At 50.4% G+C, this 11883-nt stretch overlaps 1 protein-coding gene across 1 annotated transcript in view; it reads left to right on the top strand.

The window, feature by feature from the left end:
- The first annotated feature begins 10380 nt into the window (after nt 1-10380).
- Nucleotides 10381-11883, top strand: part of BRWD1 (bromodomain and WD repeat domain containing 1) — a 122017-nt gene continuing 120514 nt past the window's right edge. Inside the window, exons 1-4 of the mRNA XM_047100159.1 lie at nt 10381-10592; nt 10703-10761; nt 10915-10944; nt 11129-11188. Coding sequence (XP_046956115.1) covers nt 10544-10592; nt 10703-10761; nt 10915-10944; nt 11129-11188 — 198 coding nt within the window. The 5' untranslated portion in view covers nt 10381-10543. The remainder of the gene's footprint in view (nt 10593-10702; nt 10762-10914; nt 10945-11128; nt 11189-11883) is intronic.

Here is an 11883-nt window from a genome sequence, read left to right as displayed (position 1 = left end):
TGTTTTTATAAATTGCTTTTTTAAAAAACAGCCCAATAGAAGGGAAGATAAAATTTAAGTACAGTATGTGTATCTAAGGCGTAGGGCTCTTTTTTCTACAGAAATGGATACAAAACTAATGACGTTATCACTAATTTGAAGTTTGTATGTAATAATTCTTTTACCACTTCAAGGAGCTAATTATCTTTATGAGTAACACAATTACATCAAAACACATTCTTTGAACATCTAAGTTAGTAATGGGATCAATGAACTAATTCAACCAAAAATCTGAGGTCTTATACTCTAGGCCTGGTGCCTAGGACATATACTATTTCACTTAATTCTTGTGCAAATCCATATGTAATTATTATCATTTTAATTTCTCGGATGGAGTGAAGCACAATTCCCCAAAGGTACACCAGCTAGTAAGGGTACGGTCATGAGGTGGGCTTTGTAACCCAGCCATCTTGGTGAACTGAACTTCATTTTTCCAGAATTCTCCCACTGTATGCATTAGTAAGGGTGGGCTACAAAAGACATTGTGTATCAGGTTGTTTTCTTCTTATAAGAGCCTGTGTGATACCATTGGGCCTACCTGAATAGTCCAGGACAGTCTCCCCATCTGGAGATCCCTAACTAAAGCACATCTACAAAGTCCTTTTTGCCTTGCGACATAATGTATTCACAAATTCTAGCGGTTAAGATGTGGACATCTCTGGGGAGCCATTATTCTTTAAAAAACATTTTTTTAAATGTATGTTTATTTTTGAGACAGAGACAGAGACAGAGAGACAGTGAAAGCGGGGAAGGAACAGAGAAAGAGGGAGACACAGAAAGTGAGGCAGGCTCCAGGCTCTGAGCTGTCAGCATAGAGCCTGACGTGGGGCTCCAAACTCACAAACCGTGAGATTGTGACCTGAGCCGAAGTCGGACGCTTCATCGACTGAGCCACCCAGGCTCCCCTGAAGATTTTATTTTAAAGTAATCTCTACACCCAACATGGGGCTCAAACTCACGACCCGAGATCCAGAGACACATGCTTTACCGACTAAACCGGCCAGGCGCCTCATGGATCCCTCCCGTTCTAAAGCCATTCCTGAGCCCGTCCCTTCTCCCGGGACTGCCTGTTATTCTGCCCATCCCATGCCGGAGCTGGTGATGGGGTGAAGTTCAGTACCGAATGAGGCTGAGGTTCCGATGAATATGTCTGCCTCGTACGTGACTTGGTTGATTTTTAAGACGATGTATTTGTAATGTCCCTTGGGTCAAAATGGGGTGTTAAGTTCAGGGCTGTACCAAAATGGCGGTATCGCAGGATGCATTCAGAAAAATACTGGGGTGCTTTGTACTTGGTGGCAGGACAATAAAGCCTCTAGAAGAGTCAGGTGGGAAAGAGGACCAGGAAGCTTAAAAAAAAAAATCCCCGGAGACCGGCCAAAAAAAGAGCTTCTTCCATCTGTTGGAATCTTTGCTGGCTGTGGATGGTACAGTCTGCAGCCATGGGTTCTTGTGGGGAGTGTAGAAGGTTCTGGAAAGCCATGCTTGACTGGGATCAAGCAGCAGATATCTGTCTCCTGCTTTCTGCAGCTGTCAAAGTTTACTTCTGAGTACTTTGTCACTCAGAAAACTTCTTACCTATGGGTCAAACCATCCCCATCTTTTTTTTTTAATTAAAAATTTTTTTAAGTTTATTTATTTATTTTGAGAGAGACAGAGAGAGAATCCCAAGCAGGCTCTGCACTGTCAGCGTGGAGCCCGATGCAGGACTCGAACCCACGAACTATGAGATCATGACCTGAGCTGAGATCAAGAGTTGTGCAAATCCATATGTAATTATTATCATTTAATAACCGACTGAGCCACCCAGGTGCCTCAAACTGTCCCCATCTTAATGAGACAACCATGCAATTAGAACACTTGGGGAGTTGTATCGAGAGAATTCAAAGTAGTAGGCTGGTCATTACTCTTTTTTTGTAAAGATAAAAGAGAAAGCTAAAGAATGTATATACCAGCAGTTCCACAGTTATTAATTAGAAAGCATTAGCCATTTGGGACCAAGATCTGGTTCAAGGTAAACTACGTATTTTATTTATCTTGTCATCATGAAATTGAGTTTCCGGATTATTTCCTGCAAAGTGCAAGATGTTCTCCTGTCATGTTCTGCTCTCTGCAAAGCCTTTATAATTAAATTTTGTGGAGCGTGTGCCCTTTGCAAGGTTAGATTTTGGCATAGCTCCCGCTATGGGCTTGTTGCAAGAAATTGTTTCCTTTAGCCGTTGTTGTTATGGAAAATGAAGCTACTCACAAAAAACTGTAATGAACGTGCCCACTTTGTGATAATTCTCGTGCTACTTGTGATTGTGTTAATTTTGTGGTATGTCTTCTGTGTAAGTAATATGAATACCTGGCCTGCTCAATGTGCTGGTCTCTGCTGTCTTAAAGGCCAATTGGAAACCAACACATGTCCAACCCACTCAAAGCTCAGTTCTTCCAGACTACAGGCTGGGTCCTATGACAAGAGGGGTTGGTCACGTCTTTCGCTGTCCCGCAACTGGAAAGATCTGCTGGGTGCAGGAGCCCTAGCCTTGGCAGGAGCGGGTCTCTATGAGCTTTGAGGGCACATGTTCGCTATCAGTACCCCTTTCCCCCCAGCTCTGCCTAGAGGCTTGTGGGTGGCTTTGTGTTAGTTTCCCAAGACTGCCTGGCCTGAACATACTCTCCGTGCCATTTAGCCTAGATCACCAGGGGATGAGGTCAGGGTTAATACAGTACCCTTACAGCTAATGTCCTCTCCTTGGAGACCTTGTGGAAGTGGCTGGTTAAAGGCAAGATTTGGGATTCTGGGTTCTTTCTTTCTTTCTTTCTTTCTTTCTTTGAGAGAGACTGCACAAGTGAGGGGCAGAAAGAGAAAGGGAAAGAGAAAATCACAAGCAGGCTCCACACTGTTAGCGCAGAGCCCGATGTGGGGCTCAAACTCACGAACCATGAGATCATGACCCAAGCCAAAGTCGGAGGCTCATCCGACTGAGCCACCCAGGCACCGTGGGATTCTGGGTTCTTAACTGAAACATCATCTGAATTTCACCTCATTACCAATATTCCTATCTTATACCTTTGGTGGCTCTAATTTTTAAAGTGAATATTTTGCGTTAAACTGTGTTTTTATTTATTTATTTATTTTTTATTTATTTTTATTTTTTATCCTACCCTAGGGCAGACTTGCCTATCAGTAAAAAACAGGGACCAGGAAGCTCTCTCCAGCTTGCAAACAGGGGAGTTATTTCTGCAGTTAGGTGTCAAATGTCATCACAGAAAATGGGAAGGCCTTGAGGTAGGCACTTAGCTGTTGCATAACTAGTCACAGGGGAATATTCCCTAGTGAGATGGCCCAGTGACCTTGGAGTGCTACCTTCTCACCCAGCCCCGCCTTCTTGGAATTTCCCTCCATCCTTTGTTCTTTCTTGTAGATTTCCTCTTGGGCCCGCTCACCTCCCCCATAGGCAGGGCCAGTTTTCCTGGTCTCCTCCTCTTTGTGATGCAGGTTGTGCTTGCTTAAGGGAGAGGTGGGAAAGCCAGGGGTGTGTGCTCTGCTCTCTCCGGTGGGGGCTCGGGCTAGCCCCCGAGGGCATGGGGGCACTGGGTGGCCAGGGAGGAGGTGGAGGCCAGGCTGCTTCCCTGGACGGGACGTCCCATCGTCCCATCCGGTGGTCTGGAGGTCTCTCTACAGGAGCCTCCCTTCCTGCTCCTGAACATGCTCTTTCCACACGCCCTTCCTCTCTCCAGGCTCTGATGACTTCTCTCTGCTTTTGAGAGAAGGCAAGAGGCCCACGTTCCATAGGGCCCCTGTGGGGAGAGGTTGCAGAGAGGAAGAAAGCGTCTCTGGTCTTGAGCGAGCTCTATTTCTGCTGGCCTTGACTTCAGAGCCCCGTCTCCAGGTATGTCATGAGCCAACAGGTGGTTAGTGGGCTCTCCACCGACCAAACCACCACACCATCCGAACAGATTTATGAGGGAATGTTGACAGCAGAAGTATCTCATATTTGAGGGACTGTCTAGTTGAGCAATTTTTTTTAAAATTTCGTGTGTACCTACCCTACATCAGGCTTCGTTGTAGCTGTAGAGAGACACCAGAGAGCAAAACAGACAGAAATCTGCCTGCCTTCAGAAAGTGGGAGGAGACAGGTGATCAGCGCCAATGATGAGCACCTTTTACAGCAGGGTAGAAGGTCAAAAGCGCTGCTGCAGAGACAAAGGAAGCAGAGACAAAGGAAGCAGGACAGAAGGGAAGTGGGAGTACAGAGTGGGGGTAAGTTGTATTTTATTTAGGGTAGTCAGGGGAGGGCTCACAGAAAATGTAACCTTTGAGCTAAGACTTAGAGGAGGTGAGGAACTGAGATGCTGGTTTTCTAGGGGAAGAATGTTCCTGGCCGGAAGAACAGCAAGTTCAAAGGCCCCGGGGCAAGGGTGTGCCTGGCAAGTCTCGGGAAGGGGAGGCCAGTGTGGCTGCCTCAGAGTGAGAAGAGGGAACCAGAGGGAACCGTAGCGAGACAAGAAGTCACAGAAGCACCAGACAGGCCGGATCGTGGAGGCCTTGTAGGTCTTGGGCCTCTCCTCTGGGTCAGATGTGAGCCATCTGGGGTTTTGAAAAAGGAAGACATAACTGCCTTAGGTTTTAAGCTGCTACAGGATAAACAGAGAAGCAGGAAGACACTTAGAAAGTTGTTGAGCTCACCTAGGTGAGAAGTGCTTATATCCTAGATAGGTTTTGAAGGTGGGCTCATCAGGGTTACTGATGGATTCCTTGTGCATGTTTTTTTTTTTTTTCTCCATGTTTATTTTGAGAGAGAAAGAAAAGATGAGCAAGGGAGGGGCAGGGAGAGAGGGGGACAGAGGATCTGAAGCGGGCTCTGTGCTGACAGCAGAGAACCCGACGCGGGGCTCGAACTCACAAACCCCCGAGTTCATGAACTAAGCTGAAGTCAGACGCTCAACTGACTGAGCCACCCAGGCACCCCTGCTTGTGTGATTTTAAAAGAGATAATTCTAGGACTTTTGAAAAGAGATTAACAAGGACCAAAATGACTCCGGAAAGGTTTTGTGAAGGAAGAGTTAGGGATCTAGGTAGATCCTTTCAAGCTATAGGACAAGATGCATAGAGACAAGGAAGAGATAGGGAAGTAGAGGGAGCTTTAGTAAGGGACACTAAAGCTTGCTGGGCCCCCTCCAGTGGCTCCTATCTGGCTGGGAAGGGCAGCCCAAGTCCTAAAGGCCCGGGGGAGGCAGAGGTATTAAAACCCAGAGGGGGTGGCTGTATGGAGATAGGGCTGTCCCACATGTACTGTGGCTTTTGTTACAGAAACTGCAGCCACCACCAACCTGGGGCTTGGCAGGAAAGTCACTGGGAAAATAGAAGCCTGCCCTCACCCTCCTCCTGCTCGGCTGTCTCCTACTGGGGTCTTCTACTGGACGGCCCATTGGGAGGATGGCAGAGCCCCCCTGAGTGGTGCAGTCAGCTTTCCTGGGGACACGACTGAAGGGAAGAGGGTAGAAAGCAGAGAGAATATGTTATGTTGTACTTAAGGAAGTGTAAAAGTTGTGATAGGATGAATTGGGCAGGGAGTCAAGGAGGAGACCTTTGAGGAGACTCGTTGGTGACTGAGGGAATGGAGAGAAAAATAATTTTTACGTTAATAGTATCACATGGAGAGCTAGGCATTGTTTAGAGAGCTTCATAGCCAGTTCTTTCTAAAATGCTCACAAACTACTCATGTTTTCTAGCTATCCCATAGCATTAAATAATACACGTGCACGGGTTAGTGCAGTGTTCCGGATATAGAAACCTTCAATTAATGTTATCTATTGTTGTTATCCCCATTTTAAAGGTGATTAAAAAAACACCAAATGAACACTGAGCCACAGAGTTTGCTCAACTACTAAGCTCAAACACAGACATATTCTGATTCTAGCTCCCATGTTCCCAAGGTCTTGTCCAATCACTCTGTGTTCTAACACCCTGAGAAACGTTTCAAAAGAACTGGTAAGACTTGGACACAGACACGGGCCAGTGCCTGCAACGTGGGAACACGTAGGGACAGAAGCCAGTGACAGGGGAGAGGCAGAAGCCGGGGAAGGGAGGATAAGTGTGGAAGCAATTTGCTGAAGGAGGCAGGGACAAGTAGCATTAAGGGGACAGCTGGTTGGTTCAGATTTAAAGGGAGGAAGTGGTCCCGAGGGAAGAGTGGACACTGGGAAGAAATGGAGGAGGAGTGTCAGGAATCAGATGCAAGGTCTGCTAGTGACTGGGGGCTTATCAAAAACCAGATACCTTTGTTCTTTTTTTTTCCCCCCAAAGTCCTCTGGAAACCTATCAAGATATTAACTCTCCTACTTCTGAGGGATGTAGCTCACAGAAGCTCGGGAACCAACGATTACCAGATACTGCCTGCCTTAGAGAAGCCTTTCAATACACCATTTTTGTGAAATGAATAAAACGACACAAGTTTCTGCGTGCACTTGACTTCACTTCTGGGTCCTGATGTAGTGTTGCGGAGTCACTCTTCTGTAGGTCCAGTGTCACCTACCCTACTACGTCCCTCAGAACTATGCTATTGTGCATACATTAACAGTGCCCGCTGGTTGAAACAATCGCTGTTAACGTATATTTGCATAAATATATGGATATTAGAATTTGAAGCAGGTATACAATTTTCTTTGTGCGATGTCCACTGATCTCACTTTTTTTATTCTTTCAAAGTTGGCCCTGACTCTGGTTTGCTCACCATTTTCCAGATATGCTTTTTACACTTAATGCTTTTGCGACTCCCAAGTGGTAACTTGGAAGGTCCGGCTGGATTCTTTTTTTTTTTTTTTCTTTTGTAAGATTCTACATCCTTAGGCAAAGAGTTGAATTTTCTAAGCCTCAGTTTCCTCATGCTTAAAATGAGATCAGAATCCACCTCAGAGCTGCCTGTGATAAATGAGATCGTGCGTGTACTTGCAGATTTCCAAGCTCAGCTCTCTCGTGCATAACCTGTGTGATCTTGCGCGAGTCCCCTCTTATTCAGGCTCTGATTCCTCCCTGGTGAAATGTGGCGAGGGGAGAGAGAATTCTGCAGAGCTTGGCTTCGGTCTAAGGTAGTTCTGTCCCAGCTGGGATTGCAGCCTGGCTATGTGCCCTGGGGACCTTCTCAGTCTCTCTAGGCCTCCGCTTTCTCAGCTGGGAAGTGAGTACTAATGGCACCTAAGGATCAGTGATGTTCATCCAGGAGAGGGGTTGCTTGCCAGTGACTAAAACGTTGCAGTTCTCCTGGAGCGGAGATGGGTGACAGCATTATAGCTGATGTCACTAGCTGTTCAGATCTCCCAGCCCATGCTTATCTAGCAACTTTTCTAGCATTTAGCCCTCCATATAGCTTTCCTGTGCTGAAACTCAAGCTATTTCCATTTGCCCAAAAGCAAATCTTAGCGTTTGCATTGGGAGTGGCTTGGGTTTAGTTGTGTGTGTGTGGGGGTGAGGGATGCATACATGCCTTGTTTGGAGACTCCTGGCAGGTCCCCACTGCAGAGCTGACGATGGAGAGTATATCCCCTTTTCCTCCTCGTCACTGGCTGAAGTGGGAGTCAAATCTGGGTCTCTATCACTTGAGAGTTAAACAGGGGAGATATTCTGCCTCTTGTCAGAATCTTTGTGTCTCCCTTTCAAATATACCAACAGTATTTGTCATGGACATCCGAGTAGGTTGTAAAAGGACTAGCAGGGCCTTTGCAAAGGGAAACTGTCCTTGCTCTGATGTCTTGTAATGGTTTACCAGGCCGCCCACACCAGGATTGTAGTTTTGGACAACAACCAGTACTTGGGATATACATTCTTATTATACGTTTTGGGGGTTATCTTTTCCTTTTTTTATAACTTTTACTTTTATGACATTGTTACAAAGGGAAATATATTGGGGCTCAGATGGTGGAGTGAGTGGGGGACTCTTGATCTCGGTGTTGTGAGTTTGAGCCCCACGTTGGGTGTAGAGATTGCTTAAAAAGAAAATCCTTGAAACAAAAACAAAAACAAACAAACCCCCCCCCCCAAAGTGAAATGTGCAACTCCTTGGGCAATCTTTGAAAGCTTAATGTTCTTTATGTCTTTGTCACTTGCTAACTGGTAGTCTTGGTCATTCTGTCCTACAGGAATGTATGTGCTGTAACTTCAAATCATCAAGTTGTGCAAAGCAATTATTTACCTTAACAATCGAGCTACAGCCTGTATGCCCTATCTTTGTGGCACAACCTTGATCTACTCAGCCCCAAGCTTGAGACTTCTGACTTCTGATTCCTCATCTTGCTGACTTAATCTCCAACATATTCCTCATCCTGTCTTTGCCTCTAGGTCCTTATAATCATTGCCCGGATGCATCTTCATTTCTTTCCTATTTAAAGGGTTATCTAAGTGGTTTTCCTGCCTCTTGGTCTTTAGTCTCAAATCTATCCTAAAATTAAAAAGCACCCTTCCTGGCTTAGAACCTTTCAATTGCTCCCAATTTTAACTTTTGTGTGTGTGTGTGTGAACATCCTTCGCCATGTTAACTTCTGACATCATGGGTCCCATCCACACCTCCAAAGTCAACCCAAGTAGTCCTACTAAACTTGAGTGCCTTAAACTTGAAATGTTTCTTATGTCTTGGCCTTTTGTTGTTCAGATGCCTGGAATCCCTTCCCGCACAGAGGCTGGGAAGACTCAAACCTCTCTAACATCCTCCCCCCCCCCCCATAGGCAGGTTGGTTTCCTATCTCTGCCCTAAATTTTGTCATGATTTGCTTACATCTGTTTCTCCTAAAAGACACTGAAATCTTTGATGGCAAAGATATGGCTTATTCTATCATGTTTGTCTCCATCACTCGAGTGTTTGCTGAATTAACGGAGCACACTACCGATGCACTTGTCTAAACATGTTTGGGTTGTTCGTCTACAAACATATGTAAAACTTTTGCTATTTGGTGTAAATAATTACGAAAACCAGCAGGACACAGTGCTGACTACACGCTAGGAACACACACTAACCCATAGGGTCGTAAATGCTCACCACCCTACAAAGAAGGCACAAATATTATTTACAGTTTATGTGTGAGAGAAACAGGCTCGGAGGTTAAGTGAGTTACTCACACATCTAACAGCTGCACAAGACCCAGGGTCAGCCCCACCACCTGAACCTTATCTGAACCACTACATTTAACCTCCACACGCAGGGGGCAGGTGTGACGCTGAGTGGACATTAGAATGACAATGTACACCCCACTGAGGGTAGGGATATTGGTTTTGCTCGTTGCTGTTTCTTTCGGGCTTAGAATAGGATGCCCTGGATATGCTGATGAATCCAGTTAGGCCAGAAGCCAAGCACGGCAATTAAGAGGCGAAAGCCCTAGTCCCCCGCTTTAACCTCGAATCCTAATGACACGAGGTTCCCCTTTTGTGTCGCCCCAAGTTTCTTGCTTCTCTTCCTCGGAATGGGCTGCTGCCTGTCGGTACCGCCCGCTTCCTCCCACCCCTTTTCCTATCCGGCTAAGTCATCGCCGGCTCCGGGCCGCTTTCCCGGACTAGCGAGGTTTACATCTTCTGCGATGTTCTGCATTTTCCTTAACCATTTCTGTCTGCTGGGTTCTCCCAGGGCTGCGGCTCGGTCTTATGTATCCAACCTGCCGTCTCGGTGGACGTTTGCTGTGCCCTCCAAGCCGGAGAGTGTCCGTGTCCGAGGACCCTCGGCCTCGCGACCCCCTCCCCCCCCCAACCTGTGGCTTCCCCGCATTCGTCCTCCGCCCCCCCCCCCCGACCCCTCTGGGAAAGCTTCGGCTGGCCGACGTTCTCCTCTCTGCGGATGGAGCGACTCTCAGTTTTAAGGGTTTCGCGTCCTCGAAGAGAGCGATCTTTCGTGGGGGGCCGGCACACCGGCCCCACAGGACCGTTCGACAAACGTCCCTTCCGTGAGCCCGAAGAGGGCGACCCCGCCGGACCCCGCTGCGCGTCCCGGGCTTCTGGGCATCCGCGTGGAGAGGCTTCGTTCCGCCCGGGGGCGCGGGAACGTGTCCCCACCCCCACCGCGCCCCCGGCCGGCCCCCGCCCCGGCGCGCCGCCCGACCTCCGCCCCGGCGCCCGCCCCGCCGCGAGCCCGGCCGCCGCGCTGCCGCCTCACAATGGCCGGGGACCGCCTCACCGCGCGCAAGGATCCCAGCCACGCGCGCTCCCCGCCCCCACCGGCCGCCCGCCCGGGCCCCGGCCTTCGCCCACCCTCCACGTTCCCCTCGCGGCGCCTCTGAGACGAAGGAGAAAGAGGCACGGCTCGCCGCTCTAGTCACGGCCCCAGAGTCGGTCGGACGGGGGCGCAGGGCGGTCGCCGCGCGGGGACTACTTTCCCTCTCGCGGAGGGACTACTTCGCGGAGGCATCGGCGTGGCGGCGCGCACGGCATGGCGGCGGCGGCGGCGCGCCAGAGGTAGAGGGACGCCGGCCCGCTCAGGCCTCGGCGCGGCCTACACGCTTCGCTCGCTCGCTCCCGCTCCGCGCCCCGCGCCCGGCCATGGCGGAGCCCTCGCCCGCCCGACGCCCGGTGCCCCTCATCGAGTCGGGTAAGACGCGCCGCCTGCGCCCTCCCCGCGGCGCCCCCGGCCCGGCCCCGGCCGCGGCCCCCTCCCCGCCGCCCTGCCCGCTCTTGACCCGACTCTCCGTCTTCCCGCAGAGCTGTACTTCCTCATCGCCCGGTACCTATCGGCCGGCCCGTGTCGGAGAGCCGCCCAGGTGAGTGCGGGCCCCGCGGGCGGCGGCGGCGGCGGCGGCGGCCGCCGCGTCCCAGCCCCGGCCCCGCTGCCGCCGCCTGGGGTCGCGGGTGGAGGGCGTCGGGTGGACCCGGGTGCCCCCCGCCTCCCTAACTGCGCGTCTTGTCGGCTGCAGGTGCTGGTGCAGGAGCTGGAGCAGTACCAGGTCTGTGCTTCGTGGCGCCCGCCGCGCCCGCCCCACCGCGTCCCCTCCGTGCTCCCTCCCTACCCTGCCGGGGCCACTCGCCCAACTCCCCACCCCAGCCCACCCCGCGGCCCCCCGCCCGGCCCCGCGGCCCCCAGCCCGGCCCCGCGCGGTGGTCACTCGTGTGCGTCTGGTGTCTTTGCAGTTGCTGCCGAAGAGGTTGGACTGGGAGGGCAACGAGCACAACAGGAGCTACGAGGAATTGGTGAGATTTTTGACATTTCTATCCCCGTGTTTCCGAACATCCGCTCCCCGCCCCCTTGTCGGGGCTCTGGCTCTTGGGGTGAAGCCATCGAGCCGTGCTCGGGGGGCGTCCCGGGATAGCAGGACTCCCTCGGGAGGTTTTGTTTTGTTTTGGGGTGGTGGGTTTGTTTTGGTAGGAAACGGCCCCGGGGGGGTGGCGGGTGGAAGGTGGGGGCGACCCCGCACCGTGGTTTGCGGTGGGGTGGGTCCCCAGGTGCGGCTGCCTATGGTGAGAGCCGGGGGCGCGCGTGCGCGCGTGCAGGGGTGGGGGGGGCGGTGCGCCAGCCATTCAGTGAGCTGCTCTCATCCTTCTGTTTTCGTACCCGACTTGTAACTCGACCTCTGATTGGTCTTCCCTCCTTTGCCCCGCCCAGCTCCTCTAACCACTTGTTCCCTAGGAATAGAATCATTGGTGTCTGAAAGGTGAAGTGTTCTTCTGTTTAGCGTGTTTTTCTTTTCCCTCAGCAGCGTAATAAAAATCTTGCTGCTGTGACAGTATGCAACTCCTCCAGTACTTTTGCCTCTCTGAACTGTACACTTGTTGAATGCCTTAGAAAACTTTTGAGTTTTTATATTGACCTTGCTGTACTTAATGTAGGCTCTATGCAGTTTCTCGTTTTAGAGCAGCATTGGCATAGATTTCAGTTTTCTTTTTAT

This window comes from Lynx rufus, unplaced genomic scaffold, assembly GCF_022079265.1.
Source record: "Lynx rufus isolate CCGP_SWC_20201006 ecotype Redwood Valley unplaced genomic scaffold, mLynRuf1.p SCAF_5, whole genome shotgun sequence".
Lineage (NCBI taxonomy): Eukaryota > Metazoa > Chordata > Mammalia > Carnivora > Felidae > Lynx > Lynx rufus.
The sequence above is the reverse complement of the archived record's forward strand: the minus strand, read 5'-3'. Positions and strand labels throughout refer to the sequence as shown.